This window comes from Carica papaya, chromosome 1 (assembly GCF_054855325.1).
Source record: "Carica papaya isolate Zhongbai chromosome 1, ASM5485532v1, whole genome shotgun sequence".
In the NCBI taxonomy this organism is placed as follows: Eukaryota; Viridiplantae; Streptophyta; class Magnoliopsida; order Brassicales; family Caricaceae; genus Carica; species Carica papaya.
The window spans coordinates 11,720,725-11,742,179 of NC_142309.1; the positions used below are offsets into that span (position 1 = coordinate 11,720,725).

Below are 21,455 nucleotides of genomic sequence, written 5' to 3' on the forward strand. Positions count from 1 at the left end.
GAGGATTTTGAGAATGTCATTAATTTACTAACAGACTTGTAAATATCTAGTAAATTGGTGGTACTCCTTTGGTACTATTGTTTATATTTATACTATATTCTTTTTATTTCAAAAAAAAGATTAGAAGTACTGTATTAAAGGTATCCACGGGAGTAGTAGGGATTGATGGGATGCCCTAGCAAGGAGATCCATATCCCACTGTGGTCGCTGGAAAGCTATTTCTCAAGTACTGCCTTTGTTCCTTCCTTTTAGCCGCATAATTTTCCCACTTGTTTTATCTTTATGTTTCTTTTAGTCATAACACTCTAATCTATGATTTTATTGTAAATATTGAGGGGACCAAAGCCTGAAATTTTTATTTCACTCACAAACTATCTAACAAGGAGGTTCCTGAAATGCAAAATCTTTTGGCCCAGATAGAATTGATTCACCTTTCTTCTCGTTTTGGTGCTAGAAGTTAGTCCTTGGATCCCTTGAGGGCATTTTTAAATCTTTCGTTGAATACCTCATTAACCACCTTACATCTACCCATTTTCATATGGTCAAAGTGTTTTGGAAAACGCCGGTTCTATCAAAAGGTGTTTCTATAGACAACCATGCATTGAAGACTCAAGACTAATGAGATGCTACAAGTCTGACATTTGCTCTCTGTACTTTCTCTAGACACCTGTATTATGTGCTTTGAAGGAGGAGAAATACACTCTCACTTATTTATCCATTGGGAAATAGTGTGGAATATGTGGACGAAATGTTGAATCTCTTTGGCATTAAGTGGGTCACACCTCCTACAGTTGAGAGTTTTTTATGGGCACACGTCAAAGGTGATAAGGTGAGAAAGGAAGCAAAAGCAGAGGCTGTTTATGCATCTACAGTATATGTGCATACGTCAACCATTGATAAGCTGATGCAGAGAGGGGTAGTATGGGTGAACAGATGTTATTTATGCAAGCAGACTGCAGAAATTTGCAACCATTTACTGTTTTGGTGACCGATGGTCTATAGTTTATGGTCTATGGTATATGGTCTGGTTGGGATTTCTTGGGTCATTGCGAGGTTGGTAAAGGATGAGATTTGGGCTTGGGCAAGTCTATGTAAAATTAAAAAATTTGCTAGTTTCATTCATTTGATTATTTTTTTGGGTCATTTGTAAAGAAAGGAATAGTAGGGCCTTTGAGGGGGTGAAAAACGAGATTCATAAATTGAGGGATAGGTAGTTTCATTATTTTGGATTTATTTTACTGGGGCATGACATCTATAGAGTATAAGATTTTGGGTATATAGTTGATATGCTTACTTGTAAATATTTTGTAAATGGGTGATACCCCTTTGGTATTGATGATTCTTTAATATAGTTTACCTTTTATACTAAAAAAAAAAAAAAAAAAAGAGAAAGGAAGCAAAAACTTTGTGGTAAGGGGTCATCTATACTGGGCTATGGACCTTATGGCTCACAAGAAATTGGAAAACCTTTGACAAATGAAGTACTTCGTTTGATGAGCTTTGGAGAGAGTAATGTTTTTAGCATCCTTATGGGTCAAGACATATGGAAAATTCTCATATCTTGGTATATCAGATTTACACTGGAATTGGGAGATTGTTATCTTTTGTGTTTAAGTTGTTACATTCGTTTTGTATTATATCTCCTTATAATTTCTTTTCCTCACTATAGTTTGAAACGCTGGGAGGATGTCTTACCCTCCTTCCATTATATTTTTCTCCTCTTTTCTTGATAATACTTCTTAAAGATTGGAAATATTACTCCTAATAAGATAGAAAACTAGTACTTATAAAATTAAGGGTACTACTGCTAATAAAATAGGAAATACTACTAATATAAAAAGGAAAACTAAATCCTAATAATAATAAAATTCTAAAGCTACTAAAATTATGATCCTGTTAAATAGTATATAAGTTTGATATTTAACAGATTTATAAATTTTTAATCTATTTAAATACTCTATAACTACTCAGTCTGCATCATTTACATTCTTTATTCTTATTTGTAGTTTCTGAGATGTCTTAATAATATTACCTTACTCAGCTTCGGTGGTAGTTTCACCTATGAACTCTCTGTTATCTTAGTTTATTGATTTCTTTTTGTTTATATGCAATCTGCCCGAGCTATAAGTGGTTTCTTAAAAAAATGCTTCTGTTTTCCTTTCATTTGTTTTCTGTAATGATTGAGCGATCCTCGTTTATGTAAACCTTTTTGGTTATTTTATAGCTTGATTTTATTTTCTTTTCCTGTTCCTTTTGTTGGAAGTCAATGCTCTAACTGGTATCAGCTTTATCCTTTAGAACTTAAATTAAAAGGAAATACTTGTAGTAACTTTCAATTCTCCAAAGACTCCTGTTACAAAATCCATAACAGGTGGAAAGAATTTACCTTGCGGTTAATGCTTTTTTTTTACCTGGTCAAGTTTTTAAGGTCTAATAAAAATTCTTATTTTGCATTATGATCGTTTTCAACTTTGCTCTATTATTTTAGGTTGTACTTCACAAAAATTGGGCTTGGGTCTCCACCGAAGGACTATTATGTGCAAGTTGATACAGGAAGTGATATCCTATGGGTGAACTGTGCTGGATGCACCAGTTGTCCCAAGAAAAGTGATTTGGGTGTATGCTTCCAGAATCCTACATCTTGAAGTTACAATCTCACTATTTTGTGTAATTTATATATACATATATGTGTAGATCTTTTGTGGTTATTGTAGAATGCTTGCATCTTATTATAATTGATTATTGACAGATAAAACTCACATTATATGATTCGAAGAGCTCCTCTACTGCAAAAAGAGTTACTTGTGATGATGATTTTTGTACTCTTATAAGTTCCAGTCAAGCATCTACTTGTCAATCAGGCTCCCCTTGTAAATATATTGTTGTTTATGGAGATGGGAGCTCAACTAATGGATACTTTGTGAGGGACACTGTACAGCTAGACCAAGTGACAGGAAACCATCAAACTAGATCAACAAATGGGAATATTGTGTTTGGGTAAGTTAAATTTCTATTATTGCACTCTGTTGTCATTTTGTGCTAAGAAACTAGGGCTTATTTGCCTGCATGACATTTTTTTGTGTTGAACTTTGACTTTGTCTTGTATCAGGGTTGTAAATTGTTAGGAATAATAGCAATTTGAACTGCCTGAAATCAATTAGTTAAGTTAGTGAAATTTTTCTTCAATTTCTCAAATAACTCTTGCTTGGTGGTATTAGTATGTAGCAGGTACAAACTGGGTTGCAAGCTGTCACCGTACTATTAGGTTGTTGTTGTGCTGTACCGAGATTGGTGCCAGTACAAATGTCATATTGGGTGACATGCCAATCGTGATGGAAGTCTAATGACATATCACCTATTCTCCCTTTTCTCCATCTATTCTTCTTGATTCTTGCTTGGCGGTATTAGTCTATAGCTGGTACAAACTGGGTTGCAAGCTGTCACCGTACTATTAGGTTGTTGTGCTGTACCAAGACTATTGCTAGTACAAATGTCATATTGGGTGACATGCCAATCGTGATGGAAGTCTAATGATGTGTCACCTATTCTCCCTTACTTCTCTCCATCTACTCTTCTTGATTCTTCTCTTCTTCTTCCTCTTCCCAACCTACTATTCTCTTCCTTCGTCACTCTCTATTCTTAAGCAATTTTTTTGGCCAACCTTGTCGACCAATGAACAGTGGCTTGAAAACTTAGTTGGGAAGTGAGTTGCTCTTGGCAAAACACCTTTGTTGACTATGAAGATGTTAAAAAATAACGGTCAAGCGGTAATGATTGAGTCATAGAGAATAACCCATAGAGGATTCAACAAGGTGGTTAGACCAACATTGGCATGATTTTGTGACCAAATCTATGAGACTTTAGGTGCTAAGTTCTCAGAGAAACTAGAGGCCAAATTAGTTGAGGATGGTGGTCAACTGTAGGCTTTGCTGGCTGGAAATATGTGCACCCTGCTGAGTACGCTGCAAACCATGCACAACCCACTTGCTCTTTCACATAACTTTGGACAAGTAGTAACCCTACATCATCTCGCGGATTGTTCCATAGAGTGCAAGGGAGAGAAGTTGGTATATTCACTGCAAAGAAAGGTCCTTGAGTAGCATGCTTGGGCAAAAAACACCCAGGATTGATATTCCTGTGTTTGAAGGAACAAATCCAATCTTGGCTGAAGAGGTGCAATAAGTATCTTCATGTGTATGGGGCCCTTGATTTGCCAAAATATAGACGTTGCTAACATATATGTGGGAGAAGAACCGGACACTTGGTTTCAAGGATGACAAGCCCAACAAAGTTACTAGTTAGGATGGACAAACATTTGGAGAAGACTTGCAGAATGTCTGGAGACCCCTTGGTGGTAGATGTGTTAGAGGAGTTCAACAATTGAGGTCAATGATGTTAAGAGGTAATCCTCACCTTAGTGGAACTTTTCTGATATCTAGTTTCATTAGGAGCCTAAGTGAGTAACTAAGACCCATGATCAAACTCAATAAACCACAAAGCCTATGAAAAAACACAACTTGAATCACAACACATTGAAGATATGCTTCAGGGCCAAATGAGTGTTAGCCAAAACCCTCACCGGAACTAGAAAATGACACACATAACCCTGCTCATCCTGTAAAGCCATATTTTCTGATCCAAACCACACACAATACTTGCCCATCCTTCAGGAGCTAACAGAAATTATTATTATGGCCGAACACCAACTCAAAAGTAGCAGCACAAGACCACAATAAGAGAACCAAAGAAACCCTTTATTGCTTGCTGTGTGGACAGAAATATTTTTCTGGGCATTAATATAAGGGGAAGCAAGTGATGATATTTAGAATTGGTGGAAGAGAAGGATGGAGAGGACCAAGGTCAAATGTAAGGAGATGAGATAGCAGAAGAAACAAGAGAAATGGAGGACACTGGGGAAATTTCTGTCCAAGCATGGAAGGTCAAAACAATGGCTGCACAGTCAATATATAGTCCGTAGTAAACTCCAAGCCCATACTTATACTTGACAATGGTAGTGCCCACACCTTGATGGATGCTAAGGTGGCAAGATGGTATAATGCAAGATTACTGGAAGCACCAACTCTGAAAGTTCTAGTAGCCAACAGATAGAGAATGGTGAACCTATACAAAATCGTTAAACTCAATCGTATGATGCAGAAAATGTGATTCAAACACTCATTCCATGTGTTAGATTTTTAGGATTCTACCATGTCATATTGGGTGCTGACTGGATGAAGAAACAAAATCCAATATCATTGGACTTTGAGAAGCTTCAGGTGGTGTCTATGAAGGAAGGAGAAAAGGTGCTGATACAAGGAGTATCTAATGAAGGAAGTTTTAGGCACTCATGAGGGTAGAGACTGTCTAGATTGGTGCAGAAGTAATGGAAGGGAACTAGCAACTTGCTGCATACTAAAAAGTAGATTGCTGGTGAAGATAGAAAAGGAGAATTGAAAGCTGAAGCATTTCAGACTTTGATTCAACAATATCAAGGCATTTTTCCAAAGCCAAGTTCTTTGCCCCATGGGGAACGTGACCAGGCAATTCCATTAGTCCCTGGAGCATCAATGAATCTCAAACCTTACAAGTATTCGTACTTTCCAAAAACTGAGATAGAAAAACAGATCCAACTGATAGATAGTTTTGTAGTCAGGCTAAAATACCATTTGTTACCCCAGTGCTACTAGTAAAATAAAGATGGAATTTGGGGGTTTTGCTTTAAATTATAGACAATCGAGTACTATTACAGTTAAGGACAAGTTTCTGATACCAGTGATAGAGGATTTCTTGAATGAATTACATGGGTTGTCGATATTTTCTAAAATGGATTTCAGGGTAGGCTACCATCGTATCAAAGTTAAGGAAGTAGACATTTATAAAACCACATTTAGAACCCACCTCACCACTTCGAATTCAAAGTGACCTCTTTTGACTTTACTAGTTCCCCAACTACCTTCCAATTCCTGAGAAGCCACATTTTTCAGACCATACTTGAGGAAATATTGCTGGTCTTTTTTGATGACATACTAGTATACAGTCCAACTTGGATGGACACCTTACCGCTTAGAGATAAGCTGATTTTTTAACCTTGGATGACATACTAGTTTTATTTTCTTTCTCTTTTAAGCTGATTTTTTTTTTTAATTTCTTCAATTTCTTTTCACTTTCATTTGCCACTTCAATTTTGATTCCTATGTATGTTTTATCTTTGTCACTTGAAGTGCATTTGATGAAATGCCGCTCCTAGATAATTTGTTCATTTCACTTTGGAAATAGGTGTGGAGCTAAACAGTCTGGACAGCTTGGTGGGTCTCAATCAGCAGTTGATGGTATACTTGGATTTGGTCAAAAAGAGACATCCATGATTTCACAGCTTGCTGCTGCTGGAAAGGTGGCAAGAAAGTTTGCACACTGCTTAGATAATGTCAATGGTGGTGGAATTTTTGCCATTGGAGAAGTGGTGTCCCCAAAAGTGAAAACAACTCCGATGGTACCAAATCAGTATGTGATGCTATCTTAGGTTATTTATCTTTTCTTTACATTTTATGTTTGACGCAAATCTTGTCTGCTTACATGTTCAAATACTTTTCTTTTTTAAATTTATTGCTCGTATTATGTGAAAACATTTATTGTGTTCTAGATGCATACATGGTGAGAGTAGTACTCTTAAGGTAGTCCTCATGTTGCATAATTAAAATTTTGAATAAAACGACATTGTGTCGAGGAAGGTTCCACCCACATATGGCATAAACACTATGACATATAGTCCAAAATGTCAACAAGCTCTTCCTCATTTGCAAGAGGTTGTGCTTTGAACCAAAGGTTCAAAATAAAATACGCATCTAGTTGTTTTCAGTTGTGTTTCAGGGAGTCTACATTTCCCCCAAAACATGCCCTCTTACTCCTTTGATTCTAAATACTTAGAATTAGAAGTGGCTTGAGAAGTCAAAGCTCAAAGTGGTATGATTAAGCAGCGGAAACGTGGTGGGCCTATAACCCACAGGTTCCAGGATCGAAACTTGGCTCTGATACTAATTGTAACGGTCCCAAAAACTCCAAAGGAGATAAATTATAAATTTAGTGTGGAAGTGAAATAATAAATTAAGGTTTACATTCCTTACACAATAATTCAGATTAACCAATAAGGTACGGAAATGACCGTTTTAAAAGAAATAGCGAAAAATCAAAGAAATAAACGGAAAATAAATAACTAGGCGTCCTACTCGCAACCCTCTTGTGGATCGGGATCTGGATCCTGATTTTTTTGATCGGAAATGGTTAATGAAATAATGAGGTACACTAACCCAATAAAAATATCACGTTACTCACTGACACAGAAATAAAGGTTGGTAGAAATCATAAAAACAATTAATGGAGCTCTTAATTTAAGTAAATTCATTTATCATAAATAAAATCATTCACCGCATATTTACTATAGCGAGATTTTCAAAAAACAACTTATACAGTTAATAATATAACACATCATAATTTCATATGCAATTAGTCGGAACAACAACTTTTCATTTTTTTAACCTAGTGGTATTCATGGGGCCCATAGGAATGTCCCCATTACGCGTGAACCATTTTTTAATATTTTTAATTAACAGGCCATCCCAAGACCCCGTCTAGTATGAACGCCAAAAGATACTATCTCTCAATACTCCGTCCGGTATGAGGGTGAAACGGGTCATCCCCATACCCCGTCCGGTATGAGCACCAAATTACCAAATCTCGATACCCCGTCCGGTATGAGGCAACGTTCACGGTAGGGTTCCCTATGTATCCGGTCCGTCCACCATATTTCAAAATATCCAGTAAAGCTGCCGTTCATCCATCTGCTTAATCAAATAATTTTCATTTACCTTTAATTTTCAGTTTTCCAATTCAACCGTAATCATATAAAACAGACAAAACATGCATTAAATGAATACAATCGCATCATCATACCAATTTTAGTGTATTATTATGCATTCGAATACTGTAAAATAAGGCAATTGGTTAAACACAACAAACAATAGTAAATAACCGGTTCTGGTTCCATTAGTAATCTTTAATTAATTATGAATATTTTTTAAATTTCACAAAATACCATATTATTTAAAATTAAACTTCAATTCTATAACAGTGAATGAGGTGAAGGATTCTTACTCAAATTAATGTCCGCAATGCTAAACTTTTGACTGCGTTTATAGACGGTCCCCGTGTTCCATAAATTTTTCTTCGGGGATTAAAACGCGCTTCAAGTACCTAAAAATATCCCAAAAAATCAAAAATCAGTGATTTACCTCGGGTTGGCTGTTTTCGGCCGGTTTTGTACCAATCCCTGCGAGAAAACACGTTAAGGGGCATCGATTGACCCAAAATAATCGAAAACCGAAGCTTACCAGTGGCGGGGTTCTCTAGTGTGGTGGCTTCGCCGGCTCACCTTCGCGGTTGGGTGTTTTGCTTCGGTTAACCTGTAGAGAAAGGAATGGTGATTACAATGGTGGAAGAATTATATGAAACGGGAATCGGGAAGGGCCTCATCAGAGGCGTTTTTTACTTTTGCCTGCAGTGGCGGCACCGGACTTTGCCCGCGGCTTCTGGCCAATCTGTGGGTCCTTTTGCTCCGATTTGATCATGGGGGTATTTAAAATCGAATTTTGAGCAAAAGGACAAATTTTTATCTCTTTTGACAGTTGGAAGTGGCTTCGGCGCGACGGGGGGCGGCGGTCGGCTCCCTTCCCGGCTACTGGGTCTTCTTCTTCGGTGGGAGGGTCTGGCGGTTAGGGTTAGGGTTAGGGTGAAAAGGGTTATTTATATCCGTTGCGATTTGATATTGGTCGTCCATCGCGTTTGATCTGCACCGTCCGATCGCATTTAAATAAGAAGTGAATCTGGTCCGTTCATCGTGATTTGATATGGCCCGTTTGATCGCGTTTAAATAGAAAGGAGATCTAGACCGTTCATTGCGTTTAATAATGACTTCCAATTGCGTCTGAGGAGGGAACGGATCCGAACCGTTCGCGTGCGCGGGAACGAATCCGGACTGTCTGATCGCGGGCACACGGATCGACAGCGTGACCTCCTGCGTGCCACCGTGTTAGCGTTCCTTGCCACGCGGTGTTTTCCGTTTCGTCGAGATTGCTGACTGGGCGTCCTACGTGGTATAATTTTTTTAAATTGCGTTTTGATTTATAGTTTCTGATTTTTCTTTCAAAAATATATTTAGAACCTAAAATTTCACTATTTTTTTCCAAAATTGTTTTCAATTTTATCATCCTTTTAATTTTCTTCATTTTTACATTAAATAAAAATTAAAACATAAAATTAAAAAAAATTATATTTATATATTAATTTTAATTACATTAAAATTAAATAAATTAAGGATATTACAACTCTCCATTCCCTTAAAAGAAATTTGGTCTCTCAAATTTGTTTTTCTCTCACTCAATCAAATAGTCAGGGATGTTGGGCTCTGAAGTTTGATTTTAGCTCCCATGTAGCCTCTCCCGGTGTGTGATTTTGCCATAGGACCGTAACAAAGAGAATTTTCCAATTGCGAAGTACTCTGCTCTTTCAGTCCACAATACTGATCGGTACTTCTTCGTAGGATAGATCTTCCTGTAATGAAAGAGACTCATGAGTCAAGACGTGAGAGAGGTCCGGGTTGTACTTGCGTAGCATGGACACGTAAAACACATTATGAACCCTGGAAAGTTCTGGAGGTAGTGCCAGTCTGTAGGCGACGATGCTAATTCTGTCTAAGATTTCAAATGGCCCAACAAAGCGGGGATTTAGTTTTTCCCTCTTGCCAAACTTACTGATTCCTTTGAAAGAAGTGATCTTAAGGAACACCCAATCACCTTTCTCAAATTTCAAATCCTTCCTCCGGGTATCAACATAATTCTTCTGCGTGCTTTGAGCCGTCTGAATGTTCTTCTTGATCTTAACTGTTTTGACTGTAGTCTCCTCTACAAGATCTGTGCTAAATAATCTTCTATCACCCACTTCTTCTCAACAGATCGGCAATTTACATAGGCGACCATACAATGCCTCCTACGGAGCCATACCAATTCTTGCTTAGTAGCCGTTATTGTAGGCGAGCTCTATCAGGGATAAATGATCGTCCCAATGGCTCCGTAGGAGGCATTGTATGGTCGCCTATGTAAATTGCCGATCTGTTGAGAAGAAGTGGGTCTTGCTTAGTAGCCGTTATTGTAGGCGAGCTCTATCAGGGATAAATGATCGTCCCAATGGCCCCTGAAGTCAAGAACACAAGCTCAGAGCATATTCTCTAGTGTGCGGATCGTCCTTTCTGATTTGCCCATCGGTTTGAGGGTGGAATGCAGTACTAAGGGACAATTTCGTTCCCATTGCCTGTTGAAAATTAGTCCAGAACCGAGAAATGAACCTGGGGTCCCTGTTGGACACTACTGTCACTAATATTCCATGTAACCTGACTATCTCCCGAATATACATTCTTGCTAACTTGTATAAGGGGTCGGTCATTCTGATGGCTAAGAAGTACAAAGACTTGGTAAGCCGATCAACAATTACCAGATGACATCATGCCCTGAGCGTGCCCTAGGCAATCCTATCACGAAATCTATTGTGATATGTTCCCACTTCTACTCCGGAATTGGTAATGGTTGAAGTAGCCCGCCTGGACATTGATGCTTTGCTTTGATCTGCTGCCATACCAAACACTTAGAAACAAAGCTGGCCACATCTCTTTTCATCCCGTTTCACCAAAATCGGGGTCGCATATTTTGATTCATTTTAGTGCTTTCGGGATGCATGTCAAACTTTGAGCTATGAGCCTCTGTCATGATGTCATTTTTCAAGTCACTATCACCTGGAACACACACCATGTCTTGAAATCTAAGCAATCCATCGGCAGAGATTCGAAATTCTGAATTAACTCCCTGTTCTGCATCTTTCTTGAGGGCTGCTAAGGTGGAATCGGCGGACTGAGTTTCCTTTATTCTCTGGATCAACTCAAGTTGCACAGTCAGGTGGGCCAAACATGTGACTCTTTTCAGGTCTTGAAATCGTACCTGTTATGCAGCCCCTATTATCTTGCATTTTGAAATCATTAAGTGAGCTAATATACCTGCACTTTTTCTACTAAGTGCGTCGGCTACCAAGTTGCCCTTACCCGCGTGATATAAGATGTTGCAATCATAGTTCTTGAGAAGTTCTATCCATCTTCTCTGATGCATGTTGAGATCCTTTTGAGTGAATATGTGTTTCAAATTTTTATGGTCGGTATAGATCTGAAAGGTCTCCCTATACAAGTAATGACGTCAAGTTTTCAAGATGTGGATAATTGCGGTAAGTTCTAAATCATGGGTGGGGTAGTTTTTCTTATGACTCTTCAACTGGCTGGACCCATAGATTATGACCTTCCCATGCTGCATCAGAACACAACCTAACCCTAGGTAGGAGGCATCAGTATAAACTGTATATTCACCCGATCCGCTCGGTAAGGCCAACACAGGTGCAGTAGTCAACCGTTTCTTTAGTTTTGAAAAATTCCTTTAACAGTTCTCGTTCCACTCAAACTTGACGTTCTTCTTTGTGAGCCGAGTCAGAGGAACAGTTAGGTTAGAAAATCCTTTCACAAACCTGCGGTAATAACTTGTCATCTTCAGAAAGTTATAGATTTCCTTGATCGAGGTCAATTTTTTCCAGCCAAGCACTGCCTCAACTTTTTTGGAGTTTACTGACACTCCATCTTTTGATATGATGTATCCTAAAAAAGTAGTCTGCTCAAGGCAGAATCCACACTTACTCAATTTTGCATACAATTTTTTTTCTCTGAGAATCTGCAAAATCTGAATAAAATGGTGAACGTGTTCTTCTTTACAAAACCTGAGTCAGATGGTGACTTGAGTCAGATGCAATGAGTTTCAGCTGACCCCTTTTACAAAGATAATAAACACTGAGAAGGCTCTTCCTTAGGTTGTCAACAGTCAAGTTTCTTCTCATTCATACATACATGACTTCGTGTTGAGTTTCTATGTGTGTGTGTATATATATGGTGGGGAGATTGTCCTGTAGCACTGTGGAAGAGAAAAATAGAAAAAGATTAGATAAGAAGATGTATTCCACAATCGAAAGATTGAACTGAACCAAAATGAAACGGTTGGCAGATATTCAATTAAAAAGGTTTGATGGTATAGTCATAAGCCAATGTAATGGCAGTAGAGAGTTGTGGCTAATCAGTTTGGTAATGTTTTATATTAATCTATTTGCTTATGAATTGATTGTGGAATTTTTAGGTACTCAATGGTTGGTTGGTATTTGTACTCAATCATGTTGGTCTTATTATGTATTTTGTGTTAGGCCATCTCAAATAACTCTATCTTATTAGAATCAGCAGGATCCTAAACCTTATTACTTGTTTTGCGTAACAATTAATTTTAACATGTCCTGTAATATGTAAAGTAGGATACTAGCTCGCATGTTGACGCGGACCCAAATGTTATTTTTTATCTACATTCAGATCAATATTACTTAGGTCCATGATGATTTTTTTGAAGTCATCAACATGTTCCTTATAGATGTACCTTACTCATGCAGAGAGTGCACAATTGTTTTTCAAAATATAAATGGTTTATGAGTGATTTAGTCATGTAAAGGGATTCCAGCTTCAACCATTTTGGGACTGAACTCTCCTCGGTAATAAAGAGATTCCAGCTTCATACCCTTGATGCCATTATGAGCAAATTAATCTGGTCAATCTACCACAACTAGGACAAACAGCAACTATGACTCTGATACTAGTTTGTTTTAATTTAATAGCAATTTGTTAGGTCTGTTACCAAGTTATTGAGTATATCATTCCAGTTGTTAGCTCACTACTGCGAAGCAGAAAATTAGTAAAACTAAGATGCATGCAAGCAAAAGAGGAAACAAATAATTTAACTTTGTTGAACTTTGTACCTACAACATGAACCAAGACAATGGTCTCCATTCACAATGAAATTAAGAGATTAGAAGGACAATTTTAGACTCAAGACCACTCAATTCCAAATTCCAATTACACCCGTAGGGAAGTGTAAAGTTTATATTAAGTATGGTAAAGGGTATATTAGTAATATACATCTCTAGTTATATTAAGTGTATTTCCTCTTTCATATAAACCTATATATATAGGAGCATAATATTCAATGAAACACATACTTTCGTTTTCCACATGGTATCAAAGTTTTAAGTTGAAAAATTTTAAACTCTTTTATAAAATTTTTTCAGTCTTCATTTTTGAAATAAGAAAACCATAAAGGGGCCCAACCTTCATAGCCAATCACCACCTTCCAACCATTGGCCACTACAGAATGTTTACCAGCAACCAAGACCGGCCTTTATCGCTGATAGCAGTTGTCCAATTGCACCGGTCGCACCACCTTTGGCTCAGCTTCTAGCGAGCCGTGCGCACCAGCAAGCTCTCCCATCCGCCATGCACCTCCAGTCTCTTCTAGCCAGATTGCCATGCGCTTGACTCCAACTGTGTATGTCCCCAGTCGATCCTGTTCCAACCAGTATAACTGCGTTTGGCCAGCCTCGACCATTGGCTCTAGCCTCCAAAGTGCATTACCAGAAGCAATGTAACTTCAAGCAATTACTTCTTGTAGTCGCCAGCACACCAACTAGCTCCAATCGCACTTGTTTTCCAGTTAGCCTTTGCCAGTAACCTCTTTTTTGGTTTGAAAATATTTATTCGACCTTAATTGACATCCATCCAATGCGTCCACTATGGTTATTTCGTATCTCCCTTTTTCTTTTCATAAAATTTTGCTTACTATACCCGCTGTTGTAACATTATAAACTGTCTTGTTACTTTTTCTCCTGTCAAGATAAATCTGACCCCTTTCCTGGTTCCTGCCTACATATATGAGATAGTTTAAGAAGTGAACATCTTTATAAGTAGTGGGATATGGGAAAATGATAGAAAATGTGATTTCATTATATTTCTGACCAGGAACAAGACCTATCACAAGAATATTTTTTTTAGTAGGGCGATAATTCTAAAAGGATAGATTGCTTGTCTTTTCTTACATTTAAGGTGAAATACGATCCTGGGGAGCTAATTCAAGACCCTCTGGTAAAATAAGAGCAACTCCCACATTCAAAACCACCACCCCCCCCCATTTTATTCTTTAATGATGTTGGAGGTAATATCTCAAATCATCGGCACAAATTCTCACATGGAAAATTTAATACAAAATAATGGCAAATTTCAGCGATTCCTGTTTGCTTGTCACTTCACTAGTAAAGACTATTCAAGTTGGTGAAAGTTGATTTAGACTACTCTCAAGGAAAATGGAAAACTCAGTTACCTTTTTGGGACCAGACGAAAATCAGGAGATCAACATTTGATGCTTGGGATGAAGAGAAGACTCAATAATTATGGTTTGGCGTTGGAATGCTATATAGCCAGAAATAAGTAAAACAGTCGTGTTTCTGCCTTCAGCAAAAGAGGTTTGAGACTCGATTAGAGAACTTATTCTAAGGGAAAGGCGTAGCCCAAATATATGACCTAATTGTCAAAGTTTGGACAACCAAAAAGGGAAACAAATCAGTTATAAAATATGTCACTCTTTTGAAGAATTGGTGGTAAGAACTTGATTAGTATCACATTCTCAATATGGAATATAGTAAAGACACAGCAGTATTAAAAAGACTGGTTGAAAAAGAGCGTATTAATTTATGGTTGGATTCAATGAAGAGTATGATCAGGTGAGAGTTTAGATTCTAGGAAAAGAAGAGACACCATCCCTGAACGATGTAGTATCTCTTATTACTGCTGAAAAGAGCATAAGAGCAATAATGCTTGACCTTTGAATTACTGATAGCTTCGCAATGGCAACTGAAGGCTCCAAACCATGTGGAGAATGAAGTATTGTATGTATTATGAATTAGAGGGTCCTACATATACACATTTTTAGGGTAATAAAAAGAAGCATATAATTAAGTACATGTATGGTTATTTTATTAGTATGCCCTTTACCCTGATTATACAAAGATATATTTTCCTATTCCATAAATTTTCCTAACGGAGGCAAATTGTGAAAATCGACTTAACTATAGTATTTGAGGAATTCTACTTGAACGACACCATATGTAAGAGTGTGAATGCTACTTTCATTTCTTTAGTGCTCAAAAAGGATAAGTCTATGAAGGATCTCCAACTATCACTCCATTAGTTAGTGAAAATGTCTATAAAATCATCACTAAACTCATGTCTTTAAGAATTTCTGAGATTTTGGATGGCGCAATATTATTAAACATAGAGCATTTGTGCAAGAGGGAGATAAATCCTTGACACATCCCTAGGCTTGAATAAGGTAGAAGATCATATCCATAGATCTAATGGGAAAGGATTAATTCTCAAATTGGATTTTGAAAAAAAATGCCTATAGGGTTCATCGGAATGTTTTAGGAGTGATGGCGCACAAGGGTTTTGGTTCACAGCGGAGAAGGGTTATTTATCATCAGTTTCTTTTTCGGTAATAATCAATGGAAAAGCCCAATAGTGATTTCAAGCATCAAGAAGATTGAGGCAAGGAGATCCTCTACCCCCATTTCTCTTGATTCTTGTAGTGGATGTGTTGAGTAGAATGTTGTCTAGAGCAAATGAACGAAATAGGGTGAAGGATTTAGTGGTGGGAAAGGATAGAATAGGGGTTTTGCACACAATTTTTTGATGACAAAATCCTTTTTTTGCAATGTGATGAGTAGATCAATGAGAAATGTGCTCGCGCTTATTAAAGTTTTTGAATATTTTTAGAGGCTGAAATCAATATGGGAAAAAGTAGTATAATATGAATTAATGTGGAGGATCAAATCTTAGCAACCCTATGGGAGTCGATAGAGTGTGCGAGATTTGATTGGCCTTTGACATACTTAGATGTCTCTTTAGGGGGTAATCCAAGGAGTAACCATTTTTTGGAGTAGTGGAGAATAAAGTGGCAAAGAAGCTAGAGAGTTGGAAAGGAAGGCTTTTCTCTCTAGGAGGTAGAGTGACCTTGGCAGGAATATGTTTGTCTAGCATGGCAGTTTACTTTTATCTCTGTTTCAGATACCTGTGGGGCCAGCAGAGAGAAATGAGAGACGGGTGAGGAACCTTTTATGAGCAGGAGCAAATGATAAAGACGGGGACCATTTTGTGAGCTAGAATGTGTTTTGCAAGTGCAAAAGTTTGGGACTTGGGAATATTAGATCAAAGAACTTATCCATATTGACAAAATGGCTTTGGCGCTTTCCAAGGGAACCAAATTCTTTATGGTACATAGTGATAATCAATATCCATAATAGAACAGATTTTTATGGGGTGGTACGGAGAACAAAAGACTGTATCATCTTGTTAAATGGGAAGAAGTTCTGTTACCGACAAAGTTGGGTGGTCTCGGCATAAGATCTATCGCTAACATCAATAAAGCTTTCCATGGAAAATGGATATGAAGATATTTAAAAGAAGATAACAACTTTTGGAGGAAAGTTATTGAGATTAAATGAATGAAAAAAGACAAGGATGACAGATTTGTCCATCCCAAAAGACCTCACGGTACTAGTGTATGGAAAGGCATACTTGCAAATTATAATGAGTTGATTGCAAACACTCATTAGTAGGTGGGTCGGGGCACCAAGATTAATTTTTGGCATGATGCTTGGTGTGAAGAAAGAAAAATCAAATTTATTTTCCCTGCCATATATGCTATAGCATAACAGAAAAACTTGCTAGTTTCTAAAGTTTTTTACAGTTCCGGGTCACTGCTGTATTGCGGTTAGCAAGAACTTAAACCATTGGGAGCTGGAGGAATTTGGGAATTTCCTCTCTATGATGGCCTGTGTTCATTTGAGAGACACTCCAAACACCCTCATCTGGAAATTGAGCGAAAATGACAAGTTTTCCATAAGCTCTTTTTATAATAAGATTGCTGGTTTTTGGGACCGGAACAACAACGATCAGCAATTGTCATTTCCGTTTAAAGCTATATGGAAAACAATGGCTCCCCCCCAGGATTGCTTTCATTTCATGGGAAGCGGCTAAGGAGAAAATTTTGACTTCAAATAATTTGATGAAAAGAGGTAGAACTTTGGTTAACAGATGTTTCCTCTGCAAATAGAACGCTGAAAGTTGCAACCATATTCTGTTATGGTGCCCCTTCTCTACAGATTTATGGAATATGATCTACAACTTGATGGGTATTAATTGGGTAATGGCGGACTCTATTCATAGAGAACTTTTGGCTTGGGAATGTTTACTTTCTTACAACAAAGCTGCTTGTCTTATCCCCCTCTCTATTTTTTGGATCTTATAGAAGGAGAGGAACAATCGTGCTTTTGAGGGCATTGAAAATACTTTTGTAAATATTAGAGATAGATGGTTACACTATTTTGACTCCTTACTCTTGAGTCACAATTTGCTATCTTTAGAGGATATTGGAGCAGTTGTTGATAAGTTAATTGACATGTAACAACCTTTTGTATATGGGGCGGTACCCTCTTGGTATCTTTTAATTCAAATTTTCTTTTATTTAAAAAATAATAATCAATATCCATAATAATGGCAGGAATGGATGGGACACATAGGAGGACAATCTATATGCCAGTTACCCCTTGGAGATCCATCACCCAAACTCTTCCTTTGTTTTACCCTTAACCAGATTGCATGTGGGAGTGGAGCTACAATGAGGTTTTGGGAGGACTTGGGTGGAAGATCAACCATTAGCTTCTCAATTCCCTCGCCTGTTTAACTTATCATCTATACATGGTTTCCAAATCTTGCAATTCATTTCCACTAGAGAAGGGAATGTTGCTTTGAAACTACCATTTCACCAGTAACTTATCGGGCCGGGAGATCCTTGAATTGCAAAATCTACTAGGATTACTGGAACTGATACATTTATCTTCACAGCTTGACACTAGAACCTAGTCACTGGAACTGTTGGGAATATATACCTGCAAGTCTTTCTTTGAGTACCTCGTCAAAAACTGTCCTTTAAACTAGTTTAATTTTGCTGAAGTGCTTTAGAAAGCGCTTGTGCTATCAAATGTAAAGATATTTACTTGGACAACTATGCATCAAAGGTGCAATATCAAGAGTTGTTACAAATTCGTCATCCTTCCAACATCCTATCTCCGGATATTTGTGTTATGTGCTTTAGAGTAGGTTAATCTCGTTCCGATTTATTTCTCCATTGTGAGATAGCTGGGAAGATCTAGACAAGAATGCTCAGTGTGTTTGGACTAAGTTGGGTCATTTCTACAGTGGAAAGCTTTCTATATGCGCACATAAAGACTAACGGAGTAAGAAAGGAAGTAAAACTATTGTGGAGAGAGCCCATTTTCTCTGGCATATGGACATTATGGCTTGGAAGGAAGAGAACAATCTTCAATGACAGACATACATCTTTCCATGAGATATGGGACAGAATGATTCTTTTGGCGACTTTATGGGAACAAGGGTATTTCTTTGAGAGAGCTATATCTGATCGCCAAAGGAATTGGGAGAATATTATCTTTGTTCATTAATAGCCATATAATTTGTTCACTTGTGTTCTGTAAAAAATTTTTCTTTCTTTTTCGTGGAAATTTTAGGAGAATGTCTTATTCTCCTTGTACTTTTCTCTTCCTATGTTAACGAAGATTCTTTTTCTATAAAAAAAAAAAAAAATCCTAACTCAGATTGTCCAATGGTTACATAAGAAAGTCCTCTGTTGTGCTAGCTGCTGAACTTTCTGATTATGAAATCATTTATGTCAGAGATGGACGTGTGAGCTAATGCAAACTGGTTCTAGTTTTGGCTGTAGTAAGGAAACAAGCTACTTGTAAAAGCAAGAGGACATCAGTATCAATTGAGGGGATTTGGGTCCTAACAGGCATAAGAACTAAACAGATTCTTCCTCAATTTCAGTGAGTGATAAGAAGGGTAGTAATTTGTCAGTGAACACATAACATTATATATCCATTAATTTTCTGTTGTACTATTTAAGCCTTCAATGTAATAAATGTGGATTATGCTACATATTGAAATAAACTTTTTTCTGGTTATTTTAAACTGCTTACATACCTATGCTGCATTTAGATGCTCTTCTAGACTGTTTTCTTACCAGTGTTAAGAATCTTATTAGTAGTCTTCTACAATGAAATTTTGAATCATGAATGGAGGATTTTTGCATTACATTGCACTCTCTTATTCTTGTTTTTAGTTGCTATTCTTATTTTAATTTTTTTTCAAAACATGCAGGAGACTTTCCTAAATAAGAATAGCTCCTGGATCTTAAAACTTTTCTCAGGATGTATTTTTCAAAAATTTTAGGGAACATTACAATGTTGTTCTGAAGGATATTGAAGTTGGTGGTGCTGTTCTAGACCTTCCAACAGATGTATTTGATGCCGGAGATAACAGAGGGACAATAATCGATAGTGGTACAGCTTTGGCCTATCTTCCTGATGTGGTTTATGAGTCATTGATGAATAAGGTACTGCCGTTCTTTACATTTTGTTACTTGGAAAATTTTTTATTAATAGCTGATGCTGTATTTGTTAAAATCAGATTCTGGCTCTGCAACCTGGATTGAAAATACAAACTATTCAGAAAACATTCTCTTGTTTTCAATACAGTGAAAAGTAAGACACCAACCGCAATTACTTGTGGCTATTATCAGTAAGTTGTGGACAAGGCATTTCTTTCTTCTGCTGTGCCTGAATACTTTTTTTAATTTTGATGTTGAGTTATTGCTGGGCCCTCCAATGATATGCATGGTTTATAGGTCGATGCTACAGCAGAATTAATTTCTTTTATGGCCAGAAGGCAAAATATATTTGGCGCATTGCTGTAAATGTGAAACATTTGTTCGTGTAAATTAAGATTGGCAGTATATAGCTGTAAAGGAGGAAATGGAAGAAGACAGAAACCCTGAAAGGATTTTAAATTGAGTGTAATTCGACTGGTCTTTCCTTAAACTACTATTGGGTAATGCACCATCTGAATCATGTATAAGTTAAAGGAACGCAACTGGTTAATCATAAGTTTAAACAGTTACTATGATCCTCTTAGTGATTCAGCCATCAATGAGTAAGTTGAGATGTCTTGCTGTATTGATTTCTCTGTTTGCAGACTCTTATAAAAGATCGAAAATGCAAAATTTCCTGATTTTGAAGATTAAATAATTGCGGACTATGTTAAAATTAGTAGATGTTTGTGCTCAACCAGAGTTCAAAATTTAAGATTTACTAGATGTTTGGGTTCTTTTCTTTCTTTCTCTAATTAGATATAGCATTTAGCCCTGGGCTTCAAGTTTCACTAACTTCCATTGCTTGGAAGTTTCCTTCCATATTGTAATCTGCAAAAAAAAAAAAAAAAGGAAATGCCAACAGTAGAATGTACACTTGTGGAGATACACTTTTTTCTTTTCTTAATGTCTCTGTTTTTGTGCTATCGGGAGGAGTTAGTTATAAAAGAGTGCTTTCCTGATTTATATCTTATATATTCTGTGCTTCCGTTTCTTAAGTTCAGTGCTTTTCACCACATAATATGTTTGTTTATGGTAAACTGTAAAATTTCAGTTTACTCTCACCAGTCCATGTGGATTCTTTCATATGTTTTTTTTTGTATACTTGCAGTATTGATGATGGATTCCCAATTGTTACTCTTAATTTTGAAGATTCCATCTTTTTGACAGTTTATCCTCACGATTATATCTTCCAATTTCTTGTAAGTAAAATATTGACTGGAATTTTTATATAGTTTGATAAGCTTACACGGTTACTGCCATGTTTTAGAAAAGAGATGCTGATATACTATAAAAACTATCATAATTTATCTGATTGTTTAATCTGAGTGTCTGCTATGATCTTTTACCTAAAATGTTGTTTGTTGTCTCTAGAAAGTAACAAAGTTATGATTTTTGGTCTACTATTTTTGGTTGTTTACATTAGTAAACACCTTCGGTGTTTGGTTTAGATATCTACCAAACTTACTGCAACTCTCTGCATCACTGGATTAGGAGGCTGAAAGCTTAGATCTGCACCTATTGGGTTTGTTAACAGAGACTTGCACCATTTGATCTACTCTTTTAACCAATTAATGTGAAGGCTGCTATATTCTTAACCACAAGCACGGATCTGAGAATTTTATAAATCTTTTTATCAGTCTGTTTTGTGGAACCTGATAGTTTTACTTTTTTAATAAATCTTAGTTTATGAAGCTTGTAAATTTCAACTATTAAATTACTTGGGCTTTTCTTTGTTGGCCTTTTTGGATCAGTAGTCTTGGCCATTGTATTTCATTGACTGCCTTCCAAATATGATATCTGATGTTCTAAATGTATTAGAACAGACCGTTCTGTAATAAAGATGAATAGTATAAATTTCTCCTTATATTTTACCAATTTTGGGCAGCAAAGAAATAGGTCGGGGAACAATTAACCCAAATTAACCTAGGTTATTGAGTTTGGCAAAAA

The 21,455-nt window shown here is 37.0% G+C and overlaps 1 protein-coding gene across 1 annotated transcript in view; it reads left to right on the forward strand.

The window, feature by feature from the left end:
- Positions 1–21,455, forward strand: part of LOC110816308 (aspartic proteinase 36-like) — a 28,678-nt gene that overhangs the window by 4,994 nt on the left and 2,229 nt on the right. Inside the window, exons 2-7 of the mRNA XM_088219668.1 lie at positions 2,489–2,618; positions 2,750–2,997; positions 6,277–6,501; positions 19,310–19,472; positions 19,547–19,620; positions 20,617–20,707. Of these exons, the coding sequence (XP_088075794.1) occupies positions 2,489–2,618; positions 2,750–2,997; positions 6,277–6,501; positions 19,310–19,472; positions 19,547–19,620; positions 20,617–20,707 (931 nt within the window). The remainder of the gene's footprint in view (positions 1–2,488; positions 2,619–2,749; positions 2,998–6,276; positions 6,502–19,309; positions 19,473–19,546; positions 19,621–20,616; positions 20,708–21,455) is intronic.